The following is a 26780-nucleotide window of genomic DNA, read 5'->3' on the forward strand; positions in this document are numbered from 1 at the left end:
TCTTTTGCAAACTTTGGAAGATAAACATAAAATGAAATGTAATAATTCAGGTTCTGGGTCATGTATGAATTATTAGACCTTAAAGCGAATGAAAACGACAACCGGAAGTAAACATTACATGCAAACTATTGCTTTTTATTTACATTTTTCTGCACAATTAAATTTTTTAGTCATGTATTCAATGAAACGAACACACAAGCGCAAGGGATTTTAGATATTCATATGTAAAATGCACATCAGGAACAATAAAACATACATCAAGAATGCAGTAAAAACTCAAGTAATAAGATAAAAGGTTTGGACCTGGACATTTCTTGAAATTGTCGTTTATTCTTAGTATGCATAATGTTTTGTAACCCATAACAAATACGGAAATGTAGCGAAAACGATTACTCCTTCCACACAAGTGACAAACTGCTGTGTACCATATCAATCAACAGGGGGCAGTAAGTCAGACAATCGATGTGTAGTAGAAGAAGAACATTTTGTTTGCGTTGTAAACCCTGAACGACGTCTTCCAGGTTACAAATCTCACAAATGAGACATAGATATTTTCAAAGTATAGAAATAAGTTCTGAAAGTTTATAAGTAAGTTTAGCAGCTAAGACGTTCCTAACGTATAATTTGAGAGGATAAACTGGATGTTAAAGTGAATAGAATTCCAAACACCGTTACCTGTAAGACTAAATGCAGGACAAAGAAGTGTCGGGTTTCTGCGCGGGGTATTTACAAATATTCAACAGCGCCATTTTTTTCTGGGACTGCTTTATTAGAGTGAAAAACTTGATCAAATACTTCTTTCACTTACTTATATTAATCTAATAGATTGCCGTTTGAGTGGCTCATTAGAACATACTTGGTAAGTTAAATAAAAAAAAATAACAGTTGGACTTGAAATGAAAGCTGCCGTTAGCTGTTAACTTGAGCATCGACAGATGTAGGAAACGTCGTCGCAGTTCAAAACACTAACAACTGGCAGACAAAAATGGAGTCCAAGTATTCGACTTTGGTGAGTTATGGCTTGTTTTCTTGCTCTTTTTGTGTCTTCATCGCCTATCTGCAGAAGGAGGGCTCCAAATTATCATGGGCCTGCTCTAACCCCAGCTGTGAGTCGTTAACGAGTGTAATATTAGGAATTTCCAGTACCTCCCTGTGACTATTTGGTTAAAACAGCAAAACTATAATAATTTCATTCTAAATCCACCCGATGTGGAACCAGGTTGATCCTGTCATATTCAATGATCCAACTACTTTCATTGATATTTCACTGATGCTGAGAGCTCTCATACTATGTATGTTTTCTTTATGTTTGTGGTTGTAGTAATGATAATCAAGGCTCAACGCGGTTAAGTAATCTGCAGAAGTAGGATATTTTGAGTACAGGTTGCTGTATTAAATAAAATAAAACACTTTTCAGGTTTTTGTTTGTTAAAAGTGCAACCGAAAAGCATGCATCATTCTTATTCCACAGCAAAATTGTGCTCCACCTCCTTTAGCTATGTGTGATTTAAATGTAATGAAATACATTGAGGTTTGTGGTTGTGTTGTGATTTCTAAAGTCAGTGTAAATATTTCCTCCAGTGTTCACGGGGTTAAATGATTGGATTCATTTTTGGAATTATTTATTACTTGACTGGTATAAGTGGTATATTATTTGCTGGTCTTATAACCTTTTTTGTAAATAAACAGCTTTGTAGTAGTTATTGTTGAAAACTGATGGACTTTTTCTGTTCTCAGAGGAGACCCAGGAGGAAACTGTGTTACATTACAGAGAAGAAAAGGTATGCTTCTGGTTATTTAGTAGACTAATTGTGGAATTTGTTCTTAAAGGTCTCTTGATCATTTTAGTCTCATGTAACTAACCAACATTTACATTCAGGAAGCGTTGATCACATCTGACTTATCTGTTCAGGTTAGACATATTTACATTATGAATTGGATTCTGTCTCGGTGGATTTTTCAGGATAACTTTCTTGAATGTAATTTCACAAGCTGTGATTAAAAAAATAGATATGTGACATGTTTTCCTCTGTAAAAGTTTAGCTGTGTATCACCACTTAAACTTGTTATACAGTATTAAATGTATCAAAAGATTTTATACAACGACAAATGCAACAAAGACGTCGCTACATGTATGCATGAACAGAGATATTGTTAAAAATCTTTACTTTTACTGCTTGGAAGAATGAATGAATTTCATTGGATATTTGTTCGTTGAAAGTAAAAGAAACTTCAATCAAGCACATTTACTGGCAACATTTATTGTAAATACTTGTTTGGACATATAATTTTTAACTTTTCCCTGAACTTTCTGTTTCAGTTTGTCCAATCAGTGGGTAGAATCATTCACATACGAGGACGTTGACAAGATGTTTGATGACATAGGTGACTGCTCACCTTTTTATACTTTTGTCATTGTGTTTAGATGTTTAAGCCTGTGCAATAATTAGCTTTTTTTTTTTTTTTTCGCAGATGTGTGTGTACCTGAACCACACCCACCATCTGTTTTGTTTCAGAGTTCTGGCTCTGGGACAAACTACAGTGAAGCATCCATGTCTCCAGTCTCACAAGAAAAACATCCAGCTGAAGAACTTGCAGAATACCAAATCTCCTTGTACCATCAGGTTAGTACAGTGATGATTTTAGAGGGTGTAGAGCAAGGATGTGCAATCCTGGTCCTTGCGACCTGGTGTCTTGCAACTCTTAGATGTCGCCCTGGTCCAACATACTTGAATCCAACAGCTGAATCACCTCCCAAGTGCAGTCAAGTTTTTCAGAGTCCTGCTAATGACCTCATTATTTGACTCAGGTGTGTTGAAGTAGAGATACATCTAAAAGTTGCACAAGACTGGCCCTCGAGGCCTGGAGTTGCCCACCTCTGGTGTAGAGTATAATATAATAGTTTCTGATGCTTTAGTCCAGGGGTGTCAAACTCCAGTCCTCAAGGGCCGGCGTCCTGCAACTTTTAGATGTGACTCTGCTGCACCACAGCTGAATAGAATAATTAGGTCATTAAGGCTCTGGAAAACTGATCTACACAAGGAGGAGGTCATTAAGCCATTTCATTCCAGTGTTTTGTACCTGTGGCACATCTAAAAACTGCAGGACTGCGGCCCTCGAGGCCTGGAGTTTGAGACCCCTGGTCTATAGTCTCGGCACCTGGTTGTTTGTTTAGGTTTCATGTACTTTACTTGAATTTGACACGATTTAGCTTAATTTTTTTTATTTTCATTTAGGCTCCCAATGGACATGTTGAGGTTCCTGCAAGCTCACCAATACTTAATCTGGACACTGGTAAGATGTTCATCTAGTAAAGTGTAAAGCACATATAAAACAACAATAGGTGGCAGGAGTGATTCATAATTACACCAAAAATCATAAACTAGTATTAAATGGAAGACATTAAATGCTTATAAAGTCTTTGTTTATGTTTTATCATCATGTTTTTTTGTTTTTTTTAAATAATGTAGAGCTCTTTTGTTTCGTTTGCAGATCCGGGTTTCCCGCTTGAAGCACACACGCCGATTAAGACATCTAGTCCCATAGAACATAATCCAGGGAAAAAGACCACAGAGAATCTGGAGGAGGATGATGATGGTGTGACCCAGATTCCATTTAACCGTGAAGAGAAAACAGAAGAACCTGAAGCGGACCCCGTTCCCATCCAGAAGCCTCAGTGCAATGGACAAGTAGCTGAGGAGTAGGAGCTTTTGTTTTATTTTCTTCTAGAAAACCCCATTGAGATAAATTAAGAGTTTTTATTTGTTACTTTTTTGTGTTTTTTCATTTGTTTTAATTATTTTTATGTATAGGACTGATGATTGGATACTGGAGCCACCTTCAACCAGGATTGTCCTGACCAAATTGTCCAGTCACAGAGCAGTGGTCCAAAATCCAAGGTAAGCTTTTTTTTCTTAATACTTAACTATTTCCCAAATAATTTAGTAATTACATGCTGCTAGATGTTAACTATCTATAGAGCACTGACATGGCTATATTTTGGTTTATCTTTTTCCCACAGTACGAGTTAAAAAGTAATTCTACATTTCTGGAAACAGGATATTGTGTCATCATTAATCATTTTTGTGAACCGATTGAGTATTTTCTTTTTGTGTGTTCAACAGCAAAGATGAAAACATCAAGGATTCAGTTCAGAAAGTGAGAATAGAGCCCGAAGTTGCTTCTTCTACCAAAAAGTCCAGCTTGGATTCCACTCAGCCGCCTGCAGAACCGTCTTCACGTGTGAAAAGGGACATGATTGGTTTCCTGAAGAAGATCCAGCTGGCGAGAAAATCCCTACCATCATGGTAAACTGAGATAAAAGCACATCTTAATAATCTATTTTAGTGGATTAATGTTACAAACAAATCTTTAGGGTTATTTAAATGTATTGTATTGTTTTTCATTTTACAAATAAATGACACTTGTGTGCTTTTTAAGTTCCAAGAAAACTCCAGTCAAAGCACAGCCTTGTCCTCCTGACCCTCCAGAGCCAGAGGATGATTTCCTGATTCTAGAAGATAATTCACTGCTTTGGTTTTCCATTCCAAGCAAAAGTGGCTTGAGTAAGAAAGAGAGGCTGAGGAAGAAATCCAGCACTGATGATAAAAAGAGCTCAACAGACAAGGGGACAAATGAGGGTCCCATCGAGGTTTCACGGAAACAAAAGAAAGGCGAAATGGCCAACAGCAAACTGGACAGTCAGGCTGTCAATCAAAGAACAAAGAAGAAGAAAGGGAAAGAGAAAAACCGTGAGGTGGCGGAGTCTAATGATGACAAGGGAGATTTCCTCAGTCTCCTAGATGTTCCTGCAGACGACTTTGTTGAGCAGGAAAAACCGAACAAGAAAAAACGACAAAAGAAAGTTCCTTCAGAACAGACAGACGAGTCAGAACATCAACCCAAAGGAAAAACAAATGTGGAACCGGAAAAAGAAGCTGCCCAGAATTTAAAAGGTTCGACAAACTCATTAAATGAGCAAAAAAGCCAGACAGAAAGATCTGAAGATGTGCAGGAGACAGGGCCTGATGATGTTTTTAGAGAAGAACATCAGGAGCAAATTGTTCAGGAGGCAGCAGAAACGGGTAAGGGCATCATCTCAGCTGGCGTTGAATTTTCTGAAACTTACTGTTTGGTTAGTTTTTCTGTTTGTTTATGCTTTACTCATTTTAAATATTACATTATTTTGCTAAACTTTAATATTAGTACTTGATCTAGGCTATTGTGCGTTTAGAATGCGTCATTCTAAACCCTTTTGTCTTGTAACTCAAGCAGCATGTGTATGACTACATGTCTTGGTGTTGTTGACGTTTCTTTGCTACCTTGCAGACAAAGACGTAAAGTCTGAAGCAAACAGAGAGGTCAAGCAAGACAAGACGTCAGCTGCATCCTCAAGCAGTTCGTCTGTAGAGGCCCAGCTTTCTCAAAAGAGAAAAAGGAGGCCGCCTGGAGATTGGTGGGTGAGCTCCCCTGCGAACCCAGAGCAAGCAGAAGCCCCCCAACCCCTCAAAAAGTCCAAACTGAAGAGAAAAGAGCCCAGCACAGCTGTACCTTCGACTGTTAAGAACAAGAAAGACAAAGCGCCGGCAAGGAGAAACTCTAAAGAGCCCACAAAGTCAGCCAGTGTAGACACCAAAGAAGTTAAGGAGAGTAAAAGGAAAACGCCTAAAAGGAGAAACGCAAGAGATGTGAAGAATAAAGAAACGGCAGAAAAACCCCGTAGACTTGTGGCAGAGTTGGAGGAGCAGCAGATCTCCGATCAAGAGTTGGATGAGCATTCAAGCCCCTTGGTCTTTTCAAAGAGAGACCACAGCCTCAACTCACGTAAGATCACAAGAGTTGGAAAGTCCTCAGATCCTTAACATGAACAACTGCTATAAATACTGATAGGCTGATTCTAAATTTCTACTATTTCCACTGCTACACTAGAAGCCAACTTTGCATTGTGTTGTTTCATCACTTGTAAAAGCTGGGGTAATTTATGTTCTAACTTAATTCAAAAGCTGCCAGAAATATCAAAGTTCTATATTTGAAAATCCACTCAGCTTTATCCTGTTTAGTTTATGGCATGCTAGTTTGACTTTGGAAGTAGCCTAAATTGGAAACAGTAGTGGCATTCAAGTGTCCTAAAACTGGAAATAACTGTTGAATGTACTTTTGTTGTAGGAGGTGAGTTTCAAAAAGTCTATCGTCACACCTCCACCCCTGCATCTCAGACATGTCAGCAAAAGGAGCAGCTGAGGGAAACCCAACCAACAAAACGTAGGAGGAAGCCACCGGGTGACTGGTGGGCAGCTCCCAAGGCCGATGATTTGGAAACCATCGACTCGCAGCCTCCCCGAAACGACCCCAAACCTCAACAGAAGGGGGAGAAACGGCCAAAGCAGGCACCATTCAGACTCGGCGCTCCCAAAAACGGCAATGGTGCTTCAAAAACACAAGGGGGAGCTCCAGAGGCTCCTATGAAGCCTCTGTCTGCTCAAAAGATTGTCAGACGCTCTCTTGCAACATTTAAAGACCCTTCAGTCGTGGAGACCCCCGCTGCGGTCACCAACAGACACTTGCAACATTACAAAATGCGTAACGTCACGTCCCAGCCTTCAGAGGAGAGCGCTGATACTGGCCCTGTAACAGGCAGCAGGCCTGATGCAGACATGCACAGTGGGGCGGATGTGGATGAATGCACACAGCCCAACCAGGAGGTTTCACTGTTCAGACAGTGTCAGGCCGAGGACACGTAAGGAAGAACCTAAATTACTCAATCTGTCTTTACTGTCACCCCGGGTTTGTTGTGACTGTTTTCTTTTTTTTTTTTCCTTTTGCAGGTTAAGAGTCCTCAAAAGTGGACCGTCCTCCATGATTAACCTGGAAAAGTATGACGATGACGCGAGTACGTTTAAGTCTTGTAACAGTTTTCACTTCTCTGTTTCTTTTCTCTACTGGTTTTCAATTAGCCCAAAGAATGACATGTTTACAAGTTTCAACAGAGCTGCATTGATAAATATAAAGGAAAGACAATTTTAATGTCTAACTTTTGAACAGAATTCCATCACAATCTGTTTTCATTGCACTGCTTATTAGGAACTGAAAGGACATGTAATCCACAGATATGTGAGAACGATGATGTTTCACAAAACTGTTTCCAAAACAGCTGGAAATGTTTTGAGACTGTATCGACAACAATTGTTTCTGCAACAAACATAACTTCTTGTTTGGTTTTTAAACAGTTTTGTGAAATATTTAGATATCATAAAAGGTCAAACTATCAAATATTGTCACCCAATGACTTTATATTTTCTTTTTACTCCTCAAAGTACACACATCTGGTATGGTACCTCTGGTAAAAATGTTTAAAAAGTTTTTATCTCACTATATAATTATTAAGAAAAATATTTTGAAAAATCCAACGTTTACATTTATTCAATGAAGGAAAACAAAATCCAATGTTTAGATGTTTATTTCCTCTAATTATTTCTAATTTAAAAAATGCAACCAACAAATTTCTTGAACTTTTAACTTTTGATTTTAGTTGAGCAGAGTTTCAAGAAACCTGCACTTTGTAATTCATGAGTTTTGTTTCTCTGAGGTATAAATATGATACAACACGGAGACCCATTTTTTTAGCAACTCCACAACAATAGAAAAACAATGGAGCATTTAAAGGATGAAAATGCGTGGAAAAAAAACACCTATTTTCTCCTAAAGTACAGTGGAGAATCTAAGATGCTGCGGGACTGTTTTCTTTTCAAATGCCTCGGCAATCTTGTTAAAATATGAGGTATTATGAACTCTTTATAAAATCTGCTGATCTCTGATGAAACATATATGCCCCAATCATCTCAGAAATGATTAAACGGGCTGAAAAATAACATTTTATGGACGTAGATATCGTAGAAAACTCATTGAGTGAGCTTCAGAATGGAGGACACAGAACTTTAAGCAACTAAAGATGGGATTTTTCTCAATATTTTCAGAAACATTATCCGTATTAATTATAGAGTCATTTATTTTAATGCTTTTTGCACCTATTTAATTGTGGTGGGATGTTGAATGCAACACAAATGGCATGAAATGAGATCTCCAGAACTTTACAATCTTTTACGGGTCCTTAGAGTGAAAACTAGAGACAGAGGTATTTATGAAAACAAAAATTATTTAATTCTTACAAAAAAAATAAAAAATCCTTTGCCTGATTGACCTGTGCCAGAAATATCAGGATTTCAGCAGGAATTATGGGGAAAATTATCTGGTGAAAGAATGCAAAAATCCTCGACCTTTAATTCAGATTCAGTGAAACCTTTTTGGTCCACATCTCAGGTTGTACCTCTCTGCTGCAGAGATTGGGAAGATTACTTTCTCCGCTGGCTCAGTGGAAAGCAGTGGTTTGGCGTTGAATTAATCAGACAACTTCACCACATTTCACTGTCGCTCATGTCGGGCTAAAAATGTGGGCGTCCACACTGCAATATTTACACTGAGTCCCTGCAGCTCCTTAGGGGAATTAAAAATGCAGGACCTGGGGTTTTGACTCCGGGGTGTGTTGCTCACATTGACAAGTTTTACCACTAATGTTCTTCCATTAACCTCACTTCCATCGAATGTCACGGCTTCCGAAAAGGCATTTTTCTGACTAATTGCCATCTGTGTTTCAAATGTTTTTCTTATATCTCTCGTTGTGTGTTCCAGATCTGCTGTCATCCAGGGTCCACGCCGTGCTGTCTGTGTCAGATTTTTGTGCCTACCCTCTCAAGCCCCTGATCTTACACTCAAATGACAAGGAAAACATCACTGAATGGTTCCAGAGCCTCTGGACCGTGGAGGCTGATGGTAAGAACATCTTGTGACGTAATGGTTACTGTTTAGGAATTAAATACAGGTTTCATTCATACTCTATCATGTGTTAGAACAAAATTTGAGACATCGGGTCATGTGTATTCCTGCTGCAGGTGACACTGCAATCACTCCTGACCTGTTCCAGTGGTACTCCTACCAAAGCTATGCCTTGGGTATCCAGGAGGACTTCACCAGCAGCTCCTTCTGCGCTGGAAAACTGCTGATGGGCTCCTACACGAAGAAACCCCTCTGGGTGGATCACAGTGCAACAACTGTCAGTGCACTTTCTCCTAACCCTAACCCTTTGAAAATATCAGGCCCCTTATTTCTAATTTCTTTTTTCTTTTTTTATCTTTTAAAGATTTTTAACTTACTAACAAGCTCGGTGAAGGTCACCGTCGACGGCAGCGTTTCTCACTACAGCCCTGGCCAAGCTTTTGTGGTGAAGTGTGGTAAGAATAACTATATTGTCACTTTTGCAAATACAAAATAAAGTCCTTCTTTTATTAACCGTGTAATCAAATTAGGACATTGTGTTTTTGGACATTAAAAATATTCAAATTTAATTTTAGGAATACTGAGAGATGGAAGAAAAACTGCTTCAGGTTTTCTGTAAATGTTAAAAATCTAAATATTTTGATGACTAAATGAAGACACACCCACTTTTTTCTCTTGTTAGTATGGGTAAAACGACTAAGACAATATCAGCAAGATGCTAAATCTCCAAAAACCCTAAAATGTCACCATAGAACCTAAAACTGGCTGTTGCTATTGTTGACATGAAACTTTACAGTCTGAACAATCAGAGTGCACAAGTTTAAGGAAACCTTTGCTCTCTCAGAAAAACTTGAGGATCAGACTAAGGTTTGCCAGAAAGATCATAGACAAATACCAGAATGTCTGGAATAATGTTCATTTAACAAATTAGTCTAAAATTCATTATTTGGACAATAAGACAGAGGAGATGTGTGACATAAACCAAATACAACATTCCAAGAAAATAACTTGATACCACTTGATTAGGATGGAGGCGGACAGCTGCAGGAAGCATCTTTCTGAAGATATTTCAACCAAACGGAAATTACGCTAACTGCTAAAGATAACATTACACATTATCTTTTTATTCAATCAGTAAAACAAGACTCATTACAGCGTTTACCTGATGTTAAATTACTTGCATAATTAATTATAGATAAAAATCAAATTAGGTATCAATATATTAACATTTCTATGTAAAATAAATATTTAATAGTTTTCTTGTTTATTCACCTTCCTATATGACTTTATTCAGATTTTTAGCTAATATTTTTGCACAACTTATTCTTGCAGGACAGGCCTACAGCATCCAAAACGTCAACGCACAGCCGTCTGTTCTGTACTTCACCAGGATGTTGGCAGAGAGTTTGGACTGAAGATGTTCCAGTGATACAGTTTAAATGAAGACTCCAAATGTCTGTGTGTACTGTTAAAAAAAACAAAAAAAGCTTGATGATCTAATTTAATTTCAAAATGTGAGCTGTAAATACCAATTTTGTTAAAAAACATTTACTGAACAATTGAGGCAAGACTTTTTTTTTTAAACATGTAGCAGTTTGTTAGATTTTGCTTAAGCAAAAAAAAAAAAAAATAAAGAAATTGTAAATAAGGTAGTGTTCACTTTGTATTACTTTGCCAATTATTTTTTCATTTTTTATGGTTTTACATATGCCTCCTTTAGTTAAATGTGATATAGAACTGCAAGGTTTTTACATGTTATTAATTGAAACAATTGATTCATGGGGATGTATTTTTTATTATGAGTTTTGTATTTACTACTAAGAGTAATAATGCCAACTCCATGTTATTTTCTTTAATTTTGCATTTTCTTACCATTTTTAGTGACAGAAACTAACTCTGTACAAAAAAAAGGGGAAATAATTAAAGAAATAGCTATGAAATTATTATGGTTGAAAAATATTTGTATATATTACAATATGTTGAAGAAACATTTGCTTCCATTTGGAATCCAATTTTTATAAATGTATCAATTTAATATTCTATTCTATTATCTGTCTTCTGTTAACCACTTATATTCCTCTTTAAATTACTTTCCCACCCTTAGCTTACTTCATATAACAAAAGGAATGTCTGGCTGGATTCATCATTAATTATTCAAAGATCTTTGAAATGTAACATTTATCCCACATAAAAAAAGAAAAAAATTGTAGTCCGTTTGCAGAAGTTGAGAAAAAAAACCCTATAGTAACAAAGCAACAAAAATGTATTCCAGCTAACGTTGCCAAGATAGAATTTAATTGATCTCTTTAAATTAAATGAATTTATTTAGAAAGTGACGAAATACATTAAGTTAAATGTGAATTAGTTGACAGCTTAGTTTACATCCTGTGCTAACATTGGAAAAAAAAAAGACACCATCCAGTAAAGAAATAAAATCAACACAATAGTTAAATATAAAAGGAAAAAATACAGGCATACACAACAAACATTTTGATTATTCAAGCATGAGACACAAAAATATCTAATGATGGATCTAAGGTGATGGAGATGAAGATTAAATGGGAGATTGCGTCACAGAAAACCACTGATTCGAAGTTTTAAAAGAAAAAAAACGTCATAAATCCTCCATAAAGTTTTATTTGTCATCATTGAGAATCTTTCATGTAGTCTTAGCTTGTGGATGCTTCCAGAGTTGCTCGTCTACTGACTTTACGGTACTCTGTGCTGCTTGGGAGTCTTTTAACAGGCCCTCCTCGTCATCTCTGGGCCTAATCCCAGTAACATCTGTCCTCATTTTTGTCCAGCCCTTCTCATAAAGAATTCTAACAAGTACAGCTAGCAAACACCATGTCAGCTTATATGTGGTTGATTATTTCTTTGTTGCTACAGTTCTTCTTGGCAATACATCTAGCAAAGCCTGTTTATTTATTTTTGAAAATGGCTGCATTTGTAAGGAGAATGTGCTTGGGAGTTTCACTCATCAAACATGCCATATCCTCTCTGCCAAGGCTAAACACCTTATTCTGTTATTGACTCTTGTTTATTGGATTAGATGATTACAGTTTCAAGAAACGAACCTGTTGGCAATTAAATTGTTTTTTCATTTAGCAAACGGACAGCTCCGAAATGAGCTCAACCCACCAATTTGTTTTCCTTTCAAATATGGCACCATTTAAGGACAAGTAAGCAATTTGTTTTCTCCAGGGGAATAACATTTACCGCCAGGAAATGCTAAAACAAAGATAGATGATCAACCAAACATAGTCTTATCTTTTGCACAAATTATTTTCAGATGGATCACAGATGCTACAAAGTCACTCAACATTGGGTTCAAAAAGCTCTTTTCTGTTGCAAGTCACTGCAGGAATGCAGCTAATGCTCAGTAAAAACAGGGGAACTTATCATCTTACAGTTTAACTTTGAGCCAGCAAATTCTTTAACCCCATTAGGAGCTGCACACATCGCTGCCCCACGTTCCATCTTCACTATCTTAAAAGATATTATTTACAAAGAGACTTTTTTCAGCTATATTTTTCCATTTCAGCTATTAGTTAATTTACTTCGGGGAGGCAAACTGCGTTTCTGATAGCGAATTTGACATTTTCTACCATTAAGCTGTTAAATATTTGAACACAGTAAAGAGCGCTTAGCTGCACACATTTAGCTTAGCTTCTATCTGATCAAACTAGAACATAATGTTACTCATTAAAAATCTTTTTAATTTATTGTATAATTCATCTAACCAGGCTTGGTTTCTCTGCAGGCACTAGAGGTCCAATTGTCAGCTAAGCAAATCAACATGCATGACTCAACTACAGAGTAAAGAAAGGAGGATTCTCTGCAGGGAAAGTCTCACAGTTTGATCGTTTTCGTGTTGTCTGATTTCCCTGCTCAGCTCTGGGTGGAGCTCCGGCGGCTCGAGTCGCCACAGGGCAGGATTTCATTCCACGAATCAAAATCTGCTTTAACCACTGGAGAATTTTAATGATATCCCAAATCTATTGTACATCTCCACATCCAAATATCCTGTCTGTGTTACAGCATTGGTGCAGAGAAATTGACAAATGCGAATGTAATGTAGGGTTGACTGGAATCACTGATGAAGGATTTTGTTTTCATTTTAACATAAGATGTTGGGCTCTCACTAGAGCTTGAACTTGTTTCATCTTGAAATGTGGTATTTTATTCAGGAAGCAGTGTAAAAGCATGTTGAGATAGGCGGCCTGCAGTCTGAGTTAAGAAAACACCTGGACACAAGTTAAATACCTCAGGTGAAACCAGGACCGCGGTAGAAGAAATACAGATTCCGAAAAAAGAAACAAGAAAACAGCATTATTGGCCTCTTCACAGACGACATGGTTGGGTGGACAAATCAATTTCTGTAGCATCACATATCTGGAAAAATGGTGGAAACAATCCCAACTCATCTGTTGCATATTTAGGATGTGGCAGCTGTTGCTCACAAATAGATTTATAATTATATTCATTAGGTCATATGACAGGTTTTGCTCTTCTCATTCTGCCTCTAATCGGCACAAGCTCCAAACAGGCAACAGTTTTTCACTGGACTTTCAAACTTGTATTTGTAAAACAAACAACATATATATTCACAGGCCTCTAAAATGTAATTTTATTTGCTGATGTTTGTTTGTGGTTTGTTTTTTACACTGCTAATTAGACCACCTTGGTTACTGTTGAGGATAGGGAGACTGTTGTACCTGCCTTGTCCAGGACTGCATTTTATTCCTTCCCATGATGGCAATAATTTTCTGTATTTTGATTGGTTGGTGAGGAGGATGAAGGTGAAGCTGGCATTCAAGGAACAGCCGCCATTGCTTAGAGATTTTAGAATGAATAAAGGATGAGTTTTACTCAGCTAAGGACCTTTTTTAAAAGCTTACCAATACGAGGAGGGGAAGAAGCTCATGTCTTTTGTCTTGGCTGCTTTTACAAGCTGCACGTTTACATTCAGTGAAAAGCGGCCACAGACTAATGAATCTCAGAAAACCACCCCAAAACAGAGTATAATTACAGCCCTCCCAGCATGCATTGCTATTTCCACTGCCGTCATTTAATGAATCTGACACAAGACTATCTAAAAGCATAAGTACTTTTCTTATCCCCAGATACACTGCAGCAAGGTCAGGTTTCTCTTGGGAGTTTATCTTCATGAAAATGAAAACATAATTTTGTTTCAAAGTGCAGTGACATCACTCTTGAATTATGAATAATCCTCTTTTAGCATTTGAATGAAGATGTAATGAAAGGTGAAAAGCACATGTATTTAATGAAAATTAGATACAGTCAAGCCTGTTGAAGAGAGCCACAATAACCTGTTGTAATGTTTTGACAAAGGTAGACAAACCCTTAATTTGATGATTTACCTTATAAATAACTTATTTTGCATTGTTGCGCTGCACTGAGGCAGCCAAGGAAAATGCCAGAGAGAATCCTGGCTGCCAGTGGGCGTATTTCACATTCACTGGGTAAGAAACCTGAACGTAATTGTCAGCTCTGAGCTTTCAAAGAGCTGATCTCATCAATCCAAACAAAGACTAAACATGTTTCTGTGTGCACAGAGTTCCAGGATGAAGTATAATTTCCTTCCCTTATTGTGGCTTTGAGTGTTTGTTTCCAGCAGGCGATTATGATAAAATTATTGTGTAGCTCTATCATACGCTTACAATCTAGGGTTTTCTTTCAGGTTCAGGCAAATCGCAGGAAAGTATATTTTAATGTGTTCATTTGAGTGTTTTGTTGCACACTCGAGGAGGCAGGACGATTAAAGGCTTTTTGGCAAAAGAAGGTATTTGTTTACAAAAATGTGCAACAATTGAAAATGCTGCCTGCCAGAGACTAACGCCTTCGATCTCTGACCTCCTCCTGCACTTACAGCAGGGTCGGCCCAAGGCATAAGCAAACTTAGCAGCCGCTTAGGGCCCCAGGGCCACTTAGGAGACCCTCAGTGGAGCTGATTTTTTTTTTTTTTTTTTAGTAATAAATTCTATGTCATTATAATATCAAAAACACACAATTTCACTATAAAGTGATTTGTTTTTACAGTAATATATATTTGATAATGTATGTAGAAATTATTTTATTGATAAAAAGAAAACAAATAAATTGCTATTGGGCCCCCCTGGTGGCCGCGGTAGGTACCGCACGGGTCGCCGATAACATGAGCTGCTGTGCAGAGCATCCATATGTCCAAAGCTCCGGTCAAAAGTTAAGTAAGCAAAACAATGTCTCAAAAAGAACTTATCCTTCAGGGAGGGAGAAAAGAAAGAGGAAGAATAGAAAAAAGCTAAGATAAAGGTTTGTTTTAATGTGCCTTGGTAATGTAATGTAAAAGATTTGTAAAGCTTCTAATAGAAAATGAGCTTGATAGCGATCTGGAATGGTCCAGTTCAAAAAGGCCAAACATTTATGCTGGGGTCTTTGTGCTTGTGTGAAACTGAGTTTAAACTTTAAATGGGTTGATTCTCATGGTTGGCTCTGTATATTTCTGAGGTATTTTTGGTTTCAAAACGCCGTGTTTGATAACGTTTGATAGCAATAATTAAAACTTCTCAATGTTTGACATTGTCTAGCAAAATGCTTTTATGTCAGGCTACATAGCTGCTACTTCAATGAGCTGCTCTATGCTGTAAGTTGGGGATATGTTGTTTGCTGCTGAGCATAATCATTTTGTGGCTAAAACAAACATTATTTTTACATCAACTTCTAAGTTATGTGAAACTTCTGTTAAGATCTTTTGAAGGCTCAGAATCAGTCTAGTACCAATCCACATTCTCAGGGGAGAAAGACTCACCTGGTATAAATGTAATTTTAACTATGGGAGTAATGCTTAAGAGAAATTTATTTAATCAAAGAATGTCATGAATGTGTGTGTAGAGCTGCGCCGATTGCAGTTTTCTGGCCGATCCCTGGTTACCGATCTTTAAAAAGCCTGACCTGCCGATTTTGATTTTAGTTGATGTGAATTTTTTTTGTCTGAAATGTCGCTAAATATAGCAAGAAAGTCACTGAGTTGGTAACAGTGGGGTGAATATTGTTAACTGCAAACGTTCAGACATGACCTGGTGGGCCGGTCTGTCAGTCAAACCTCTCACTGCACAGCAGAAGAGGACAGAGGCTGATTTTTAAACCTTTGCTGATGAAGATAAGATTAGTGGATAAGATGGGATTCACATGTAAGTATCGACCAATCACGATCCCCAAAAATTAAGGAAATTGGTGCCTAGAAATCAACTGGTCGATAAATCAGTTGGCCAATAAATGTATCCTATTATACATGTATATAATGTAAACAGCACTGCCAGAGATGCAATAAGTTTATAGCAGGTGTGTGAATTATCTAATGATCGGGCTGCTGATTGCAGCCAGTCCACATTGTTAGCAGAACTAAGGGGCCCCAAAACCACATTTCGCTTAGGGCCCCATGGAGGCTTGGGCCTTACAGACTTGGGTTGTGTTTGTTCTGCATGCAGCCATGTTGAAAGGAGATGTTTATGAAACATTCACTTGCTATTTATAAATGGAAAGCACACAAGGATTTCATCTACTGTTCTGTAAACACTTATGCAAAAGCAACGTGGAAGGACGCCGCACATTACATTGCAGAATCTTTGGTTCGCAACAACTTTGGAACATTTATTTTGCAAAATTAGATCCTTATTTATTTGTTTAGTTTCAGAATCTGCTCTGCTCATGATGGCAGTTTTACAAATATATATTTTCTAAATCCTGTTGGATCTTTCTATAATCTGATTCCACTGTTATCAGACTACTTAGGAAATGTTACATTGGTTTTCCAGCAAAGACGTAGTTTACTCCCAATTCTCTCAGTCAATTTCCAGCCATTCATTGTCTACACCCACTTATTGGGTGTAGACAAGGTTGGGTAGCGGTGTTGCCTTTAGCGGGTCAGAGACACTGTACACCTTATACAGGTTGCCAGTCAATTATAGTTATTGTAAACACTTTTTATACCCTAAAAGTTCTAGCTGAGGAAAGTGTTGGCTTATCGAAGTGCCAGGGTGGATCATCCTCTTTTGCCTCAAGCAGAAAGGCATGGACAGAGTTCCAGTGACCTGAGGGATAAGCAAACGGTAGAGCTGTCTGCCTTATTCCCCTGGGCAGCCCTGTTTTCTCCTTTTTCAAATCCCCATATTTTCAGGTGGATTTTGGCAAACTACTTTTGGCCCACATAGTATTTGCTACATCTTAAATGGTAAAAAAACAAAAAAACAAAAAAACAATCCATCCTCCAGCGGTTGCAGGGTTTTTATCTGGCTCTGAAAGTTCACAATGCCAATAGAAAAACAGACACCAACATTTCAAATATGTCATCATTTATTAATTAAGGATAATGTCAATATGATGTGAAAAACTAAGTGCACACGAACCCCTGTAATGTTCAGCTGGTAACAGTAGTGGTGATTCAACATGACAACACCCAAGGTATACTCAGTGTACATTTCATCATATTAATGTTTTATTAATTAACATTTGATCAAATTAATGCTTTGTCCGATTCACATTTTAAGCTTGAATAAATTTTTATCCACTCAGACAATAGAAACCAATCCCACCTGACAAGATGTGAAATCTCAGCATGTATGCAGATGTAAATTAAGGCTGAAAGTGAATGTACGTCTTGTTTTCTATCATTAGATTTTAAAGTGCAATACTTCTGAATAAATAAGTCATGTCTTGTCATTTCTATAGCGTTTTAACATTTCAACAATGGTCCAAATCAGTCGTCTTTTTTTAGTCAAACACTTGAAACCAAAAGACATTAACTACCACTGTTTGTTGTTTGCCACCTCTAGTAGATGACTGTGGGTGTCAAAGGTTTCCAGATGTTACCCAGGTGTGTGAATCTTTCTACGTGTCACTGGCACCTTAATACTCATGGCTTTATTACTGCAGTGGCTGTTTGTATTAAAGTAAATCTTTATAGCAATCAATAGTGAACACAGCTACAATAATAATTGGCCAAATGGTATTTACACGGGTGCATGACATCGCTGTTAGTAGAACTGTTGCCTTGCATCAAGAGGGTCCTGGGTTGGAACGGTGGTCTTGGGTCTTTCTGCATGCATGGGTTCTCCCACAGTCCAAAAACCTCGATTGCTGGCTCAATGTGTGTGTGTGCTTCTTTATTCTATGTCTCAGTGTTGCTCAGTGGTAAAAGTTGAAGCCAGATTGTTAATAAAAAGTGGACAAATCTTTTTTAAACTTCTCTTCAAGCATTATCTAACAAATCATTCTGCTGCCTGAAGAGGTTCTCAGTTTCCATAGATACTCTACTCACTCAGTTTGTCTCACCACTTTCAATTAAAAGTCTTGCTAACAGGAGCGGATCTTTTTACCCCATTCTCGCTCTTCATTCTCGGATGAAGCAGATGTCACATGGCGGATTCCTCTGCAGCATCGTAACTGGTTCCAATCACACCTGAAAACCACCTTCTGCTTTTTTATCTTTTTAGTAGATTGGAATAGGTCACATGTGTTCACCTACTCAAATATTTCTTTTCAAGGACAGGAAGAGAAATAGTAAACAGTGTTGTGGAAGGAGGAGATGTTTAGCCTGTGCACATTTTTCCGAGAAAATAGCTTGGAAGTAGAAAAAAAACATAATTATTTTTGACTGAAAAAAGGACCTTCAGGAAGTGCCAGCGTGTTTTATTTGAGCACACAGAAAAAAAACAAGAATGGCCGGACCTGAACTATTCATTGTTGGCCGTGTTACAAAGACTGCAGTGCAATGAATGGAGACGTTAATTCAGTGAATGACAAATTAACTTGCAGTTCAAACTATATTTGTAAACAGGCAAAAACTAAAGAAAACAGAGGAAAATTATTGCAGCAGAAGAACAATGACACAAAGTGTTTGATACATGAATTTGTTTTCTACAAGAACAAAAAACACAATAATTTTCCATTACATTTGTGCAAATTAGGCAGCAAAACAATAAGGCAATTAAACATTTCTAAGATCCCATGAAAGGGATTTAGGATTCAAACATATAATCTGAAATTACAATCGCAGGTGTATTTTGTATTCTGAAGCTAAAAGGGAGTATTCTTGTTTTTGTATAAGGAAAAAGCTTCAAAACCTTTTCTGCTGAAGGTTTAATTATGCACTGCTTTGTGCTGATCTATCAGATTAAATCCCTACATATACAGTCAAGTCTGTGACTAAATAGGAATTTGCTTATGGGAGTAAAGGTGTTTTTGTTAAAAACTCTATCTGCTCACAACTCAAAAGCCAGTGTGCACTGTAAGTATAAATATACACCTGATAAATATGCAACAGAAACAATTCTCATTAAAAAACACAACCTCTTTCCGAGTGATTTTATTTCTCTAATAATGGAGAGATCACAGGGATATAATCATTTCTGCCTCAACTCTTGAGCGTAACAATTTCCTTCTTTCTCTCTCCTCAGCACTCAAGAAAATCACACCCAGACTCCATCTTCTATAATAATTGAGTCTTGGTCCCTTTTCTCCTCTGTCACAGTTATGATTGTCTTCAAAAGTGACTCTCAAGCGGTTCGAAGCTGGAACCGGATTTCTCTTGTGAATAAAATACAATTAGAGACACAAAGTAGTATTGAAAATGGTGTTCAGTTCTATAGGAGTGGAGAAAAAAAAACATCTTAAATTGACAGCAATTATCTTTTGACATCAAGTTTTGTTGCCTAAACAACTATGGTAGTTTTTGAAAAGAAATCAATACAACCAACAATTTCTTCTCTCCGTATAATGATTGAAATTCTTCCTCGCTCAGTGATGTTTCATCACTCCCTCATCCTGGGCTTTGTAACCTTGTATCTTCTTCCACTGAACACTTAAAGCTGCAAATGGCTGATGAAAGCTTCATCTTCAGATTGAGCCACCCACGAGACTTGGAGTCACTGACCTCTTAGATTTGCACTGAAAGGTTGAAAGAAGAATCGAATAAAGCTGGATCATAGGGATACTGTCCTGCAAAATGAAAATCTGTTATTTAAAACTAAACTGAACAAATGTCTTTCTTAAATAGTAAACGTAACGGGAGCAAGTGTAAAAAATGTGAAAAATGTATGGTGTCTTTAAAAAAAAAAGGTACAGATAGTTTTTTAGTTGAATTGCACAAGATATATGTCACAAAAAAGTTTGAAAACAAATTATGAATGGGTCTTTTTTTTTTTTTTACATCATAAAAACTTGGTGTTGGTGTAGCCTTTGTATCCGCTGTTTCCCGTTTGGTGATGACTGGAAAAAGGTTAAAGACACTGACAGCGAACATGAATCAGAGTAAATCCTGACCTGCTGCCTCTGACACGCTAAACATCACCCCTTTCAGTTCCTTTATTTCATGCTGTTCTGAATTAAATTGGTGTCAAATTTGGTTTCATCTGAGTCTCAACCTTTTACTCTTTTGATCCACATTAATCCAAGATAAGGCACATGCTGCCTTGTTAAAATTAATTGGTTGATTTCCATCAGCATTTTCTGTATGTCTGCCTCTTCTGTGAAACCATTATCAGACTGGCGTTTCTCTGGTGGATTCACTGGGGCTCAAAGTCTCCCAGTGTGTCTTTAGAGAGTGACAACATTACTGCCGGATTAATTGGTATTTTCTGCCGCAGGGGTTGTCAGGTGTGTGATTCTGGTATTTGTGGTTTAAATCCGGCAATCTCAGCTCACTGAGTCTCTAATGGCCGAGAAGAAGTGCTGTCTGTATCTGAAGGATGTTTCTCTCTCTCTTTTTTTTACATTCAACCAATTAAAGCGACATTTTCAGGCAGCAAGCAGCTGTCACATCTGCAGTTCAGACCATCTTCAGAGCAAGCCTTTTAATCATTTTCTCTTTGGTTTCTTGATCCACCGAATCAGAAATGGTCTAAAGTAAACATTTAAACAAGTTTCCTTCTGCTTGTTTAGACTGTCAAGCTTTACATCTCCACGATTAAATCAGCAACCACACATTTATGCTTCCAGCTAAAGAGGCAATTTGACTGTTGGATTGCATTCTGTCAATCTGTGTCCCAGTTGTGGCTGTTTCTGCTTGACTTTAGTAAAAACTATAATTTTCAAATGATATGCAGTCATTATTGTGCCATCCAATGTAATATTGATATTATATTGTACAATAAATGTACAATTTAATGTAAAACTATTAACAGAATGGCAGAGAAGAACTGATTTAGTCGATGGTAATTGTGAAGATCTGTATACTCTGACTGTTGTGTTGAAGTGTGAATAATAATAACGTCTCTCCAAACCTTTTTATTTTGTTAGTGCATTTTTTTTGTTTTTGAGTTAATTGTGAAGAAACTCTGCAGCACAGGAACACTCGCTCTGCTGTCAGTCTTTATTTTTCTTTGAGATAATTTGTATTGCAATTTGTGACACCTAAAGATAATTAATAAAGATTTTTATGTCAATAACCAAGATTTCCATTGGTAAACCTTGGGATTTTGTTGCATATCTCGTAGTGTGTGCATTTCATTAAGTTCACATTCAAATAGCGATTGGGCTGGTTAGAAGCAAATATTATTTTATTTGCTCATTCAGAGAGAAAACGTCGGGAAAGTTGTTGTACACAGAGGAAGCAGTGACAGGCTGGAGAGAGGTTAGATCACATCACACAGAAACAAACATCACAAAGTGACACTGTTGTAAAGAAACCTGATTGTAAATGTGCAGAGAGTGTGTGCTGAGAGATGGCAGAAGGATTTAAATCACCACAGAATCCAGGTGGGAAATGAAGAGAGGAAGCAAAACAAATTACACAACAATTTCAGAAATCCAATAACTTGATGGACCTGCAAGAAATCCAAAGTATCACTGAGCCCAAAGACCAACAAACAAAGGAAAAACCTGTCATGCATAAATAATATCTACGGTATGTTTGGGAATTTGTGATATGATCTTAGAAATCCCACTATTCAAAAGTCACTGTCATTTTAAAGTCGGAACTGGCATCTTTACCACAGAGCAAATTCAGAGGTTTAAATCGAAAGAAACACATTTATTGTGCAAATAATGACACATCTTTTGTGTTTCTTTCCAAAATGAATAACATGTGTTTGTGTTTCTGTGTTAATATAGTGATAAATATTCAGTACCTCACACAATAACATTCATCTATTGATGCAACAGATACCTTCGCCATATTAAAATACACAACATAACATAAGGCATGGTGACTGAAGCTCATGTGCATAATGTAATATTCTGAACTTCACTGCTTGAACTCATTGCTTTTCATTTCTGTGAGGTCCCTGCTACTCATGCATGAAGAGTTTAAAACTGACAGTGTTACTCCTGGGTGATTTACTGAATAATCATAGTGATCTCTCATGCGGCCTCCTTCTGCATCTTATCCCTCATCCTACACTGCAATGGACCAGAGATGTTATTAAATTCAAGCAGGGTAGTGGAATGAAATATCAGACCAGACAGCAGGTCCAGGCAGAACGAGGCACCAAACCTGTTTGACAATAAATCCAGAAATACAATCGTTCATGTTATGTGATTCAACATTTTCAAAGATAGCTGTGAAAAATATTTCTGAGGGGAAAACAGCACTAACAAGAGAGGACTTGAGGGGTAAAATATAAAGTATTTCACTGCAAAAGTTTTTCAGGCTTTAAACAGCCATTTTCTATTTTGTGAAAGTGGAAAAAAATAACAGCTTTAACTTCTGATCTTCTTGAAGACAACATTTAAAGGAATAAGGCCATCCTATATACAATATTTTAAATTATATAAAAATTGCAAATCTTTTTTTACGCATTTATTTCTAAATCTTTCTTTAAAATATCCATCATAGTGAACAATTTCTCTTAGGTGAACCTCAGCTTTCACTGATGATACTATTTGCTGTTATTCACAGATTTACCCAAAGGGTATTTCTTATGTTTGTGATAAATACGTCTGCACTTTGCTTTAGTACAATGTTGTGAATAAATTGAAACTGCAAAGAGCATATGCAGTAAAAATGTAAAACAAAGACCAAGTATTCCAGGTCTGGTACTTATTTACCTCACTTGCTGTAACTGTAGGTTTAAATGGATTTGCCAAGACGTTTTGACTTTTTTGCATTGGAAAACAGAATAAAATGTCAAAATGAAAAAATAACAAAGTCATCTTGTTCATAAACCGGTGTCAGGACATTTCATTTTGCTGACGCTGTCTTTGGTATGAATACTTATTATTGAGGAATTAACTATCCATTACAAGTGACAGACTTTTCGGGAACTCAACTAGGTTTTGCAGTTTGTACTGTTTTGAGTCAGGCGCTAACTGGTGTGTAAATATTAATGATGATGTGAGAAAGATACCAATGTGTTTGAGAAGCTTGCATGCACTCTGGCTAATTACAACCTAAGCAAAAACAAAAAAAAACAAAAAACAAAACTGGGCTTCAGAAAAAAATTAAGGAAGACAAAAATATGCTTAATTTTAAGTTCCACTGAATCAATAATACCTAACTTACTATCAGTAAGTTATTTAAAGAAAAGTGGAAAAGGCAGAGAAGCTACATTTTTACCTTCCTCTTAATTGCTATAGGACCCAATTTTTTTGTGACATTTCTAGTCTTGCCTTTGATAAGTGCTTGCAGACAGGATGTTAGCCGCTGGAAATAAAGGACACCGTAGAAATGACCAGGGTTATTTCTAGCCCTGTGGAGGGACTTGGCATCAGTTGGCTCATCAATGGCCGTTAAAGGAGGAGGACCCGCTCGCTCCGTGTCACTCTCTTAAAACTACCAATTAGGGTAAAAGCTCTGTGGTTCTCCCCTCTTTCACCTTGAGAATGTGATGCTTGGAGACAGATATAAAGGCGTTGAACAGCAGCCAACTGCCATTGAGAAGCGTCTGTCACCGAAGGAAATAAAATTAGTAAATGGGAAACATCTACATGGCCCTTCTAATGTCTTTTAAGCAAACTAATTCAAGAGGCAGCTATAACAACTGTTGATTTTGTTAAGAACCGTTTGCATAAGAGCATAACAACATGGCTGTCCTTGTTAACTGCAGACGACAGAGACACAAAGTTTGACCAATAACATTTAAATCAAACATCAGAGCTTTGCCCACGCTGTTCCCCATCAGTCTGTATTAGTACATTCAGTTCTTTTATTGTAGCGTCTTGCAATTTACTCTCACTCGACAGGCAGTAATTTATTTCATTTTAGCACAATTACTTTGGACAACCTCCAATATAGTACTCAGTACTGCTTGTCAGCGATGTAGCTCAGTAGGTGAGTAAAAGGAGATTTTACACTTTATAGTTGCTCTCTTTAAAATCTCAAGATGACTGTGACACACTGCAGAGTTTTAGTTGTATTTTTGCCTTTTAAATTTTAAAAGTATGACATAATACTTGGGACAAACTGATAAGTTTATTAATAGAAGGTAAATTAACACAAATTAACAACCAGGAATCAAGAGGATGTTGGAGTACCAAAAGAAAACCATCACACAGGGTATCTGCAGGTTTCAGCAAGTCAAATTTAAGACTTTAAAAACTCTTTTAAAGCTACCTGGAATGAAATTGGCGACAAAAAAACCTACGTACAGGAGATGGTAGGAAGCTGTATTACAATCAAGAATAGCAAAACCTGACATTTCTGTGGTCTGTTTGTGGCTCTGGACGGTGGCTTTGTTTTTCTTATGACTCTCTTTGCACAAACGTTGAGCTCTGTTAACACACTAAAAATGTGTGGAGTATTCTTAAAAGTCAAATCATGTGTATTTTCTGGAAACAAGCCAGCTCAGCTTATTCTACCAAGAGTGAAATATCCAGCCAGGATTATACAAAAACCTGCAGATGGCGACAAAAAGCACGTGATTGATGTGTAACTTATAACTGAGGCCTTATGTATGAGTTTAACCCTTTGTGCATCACAGAAATCAAACACTGATTCTTATATTGAAAATGCACAGAAGCTGTTTTCTTGTGTTAATATTTAGTATAACAATTAAAAGCATGAAAGTCGACATGATGAACATAATTTTTCATCGGAAAATCTGACTGTAACTGCATATAGCTCTTATCCAGTATATTGGCTGTTCTTATGATCTGGATGCATTTTTTGATTAAGAGAGAACATTTCTTTCTGAAACTGGTATAATACTATTTGATTTATGTGAATCTTTTAAACCACAAAATGGTATTGGCTCTCCAAATTGAACTTAAAGTGAGAATTTCCTGTGGTTCATATTGGTACAGTACATTTCAGATGAAATGTGATTTTGTCTTGAAGTGGCTTCGATCCTTGTGCGTGTGTTTAGTCCATGTTATGACTGTCTCTGTTGTTGTATGTAGTTGTATGGATAGTTTCTCTCCTGGGTGCTATAAGAAAAGTAACATATAGGAACAAGCCTGCAGCTCTTATTGTGGCTGTGTGCTGTGAAGCATGGCCGGAGGTAAGTGGACAAATTCGTCCTGATATTGGAAATCCTTTCTCTCATCAAAGCTGCCAGTTGATCTTTCACACCTTGAAGAACTAGCCGTGATAAAAATTGAAATAAAATGAGACTCTATTTCATTTTATTTTATCCTCCTACATCAATGTAGGGGGATAAACAAAAAGCATTTTCCTACAAGATGTGATTTAGTATTTTTAAGAAATAAGAAAGACTTCTGATCCTGACATCATGTTTTCAAGTCTTGTTTTCTTTTCCAGGAATCCACTGACATAGTATTTCCATAAAAAAATCATTTTTACTGTTTCACTGAACAGTAAAAAGTAGGCCTCACCTATTTTATTAGGCAAGGCACATAAAAGCACATAAAAAATGTTAATTTCTAAAGTAATGGAGCCAACAGTTTCCACACATCTCAGGTTTTTTTAGGGAGATGATTGAGGGACGTGGAAATGTACAAACAGGGAGTCAGAAATCTGGGACAAACTTACAGAAAACTGCAAAACAGCTGAAACACTGAGTGACTTTAAATCTAGACTAAAACCTCAGCTGTTTAGAGTTTGTTTTGAAAGCAAAAGAAATGTGAAGGTTTGAGTTTGAACCACCAGTAGCATTTTTTTTTCCTATTAATACACTGAGCAGTTGTTTGGGCTCATTGCACTGTAAGTGACATTGGGAACGATCAGAACAGACACTGCCAGCTTTTGTTTTGAGTTACTGGCTGTGATTAATGGTTTATTACATCTCAAACCTTCAGAGAGAGACAAGGTTTGGAGTGAAGGTTATAATTATGCCACATAAAATTGTAAAGCTTAAAGATCTTTTTATCATGTTACGTTGTTATATTTTGAGAAATCAAGTCACAGATATTTTATTAAGAACTTCAGAAAATATTTTTTTTTCGTTTGTTTTAAAGTATAAATTTTCTAGTTAGAAATAAAACAGGTCGATCAGCCCTCACTGTGGCACTCCATTCTTCCTTTTGCTTCTGATAGGCAGGAGTCATTATTCACACAAGTGCAGGAAAGGACAGAAAAATTCAAAGCTGTCATCCTTGATCAGACAAAAATGATTAAGTGGAGAGACTTTCCACTCTGACAGCCTGAACTGGCATCAGTCCTCACAGGTTCCAACCTTTCTTACCCAGACATTCGAAACGCCGAGTACCGACTGGAAGCACCATGTATACCATGTTCAGGCATTAGGTCAACACACACACTGATCCAGAAGCCGGGTGCCTCAACTTCAGAAAGTGCAAATCTGCCCGTACGACCACAATCAAGATGACAGGTAGCTCAAGCGATATCCTGCAGGGCTGGGGGTGTGGGGGCTTTGGGGAGAACGGGTGAAATGGCTGATGGATGATGGGTGAAGACTGGCAGGTGTGCGCGCGCTAAATTTAGCAGCTAGGCATATGAGTGGAAACTGGAAATGTCCACTTTTAATTTTAGTTTCCTTTTTTTCAGCAAACACCTGTTGCAAACAGTTTCTAAAAACATGTTTAGTTACATTTTA

At 37.2% G+C, this 26780-nt stretch overlaps 1 protein-coding gene across 3 annotated transcripts; it reads left to right on the forward strand.

The window, feature by feature from the left end:
- Positions 1 to 512: 512 nt before the first annotated feature.
- On the forward strand, positions 513 to 10307 carry LOC116712215 (protein IWS1 homolog). Of its 3 annotated transcripts, XM_032552093.1 has the most exons (17): positions 513 to 859; positions 942 to 1009; positions 1738 to 1781; positions 2321 to 2385; positions 2473 to 2624; positions 3237 to 3294; positions 3493 to 3700; positions 3813 to 3899; positions 4125 to 4307; positions 4441 to 5084; positions 5329 to 5823; positions 6166 to 6736; positions 6825 to 6889; positions 8686 to 8826; positions 8946 to 9106; positions 9194 to 9284; positions 10162 to 10307. In XM_032552093.1, exons 2-17 carry the CDS (start codon positions 986 to 988, stop codon positions 10242 to 10244), a joined length of 3072 nt encoding a protein of 1023 aa, XP_032407984.1. In that variant the 5' UTR covers positions 513 to 859; positions 942 to 985; the 3' UTR covers positions 10245 to 10307. The 3 variants fall into 3 exon arrangements, with proteins under 3 accessions (XP_032407984.1, XP_032407983.1, XP_032407985.1); XM_032552092.1 differs by having other exon boundaries at positions 513 to 1009; XM_032552094.1 differs by having other exon boundaries at positions 514 to 1009; positions 2473 to 2619; positions 3235 to 3294.
- The last annotated feature ends 16473 nt before the right edge of the window (positions 10308 to 26780 follow it).

This window comes from Xiphophorus hellerii, chromosome 21 (genome assembly GCF_003331165.1).
Source record: "Xiphophorus hellerii strain 12219 chromosome 21, Xiphophorus_hellerii-4.1, whole genome shotgun sequence".
Lineage (NCBI taxonomy): Eukaryota > Metazoa > Chordata > Actinopteri > Cyprinodontiformes > Poeciliidae > Xiphophorus > Xiphophorus hellerii.

Bases quoted from the DNA above. Each gene is read 5' to 3' on its own strand.
- LOC116712215 (XM_032552092.1), top strand. From the start codon at position 986: ATGGAGTCCAAGTATTCGACTTTG. The intron at 3,295-3,492 runs GTAAGATGTTCA...TTTCGTTTGCAG, and splicing joins AATACTTAATCTGGACACTG to ATCCGGGTTTCCCGCTTGAA. The intron at 6,890-8,685 runs GTACGTTTAAGT...TGTGTGTTCCAG, and splicing joins AAAGTATGACGATGACGCGA to ATCTGCTGTCATCCAGGGTC.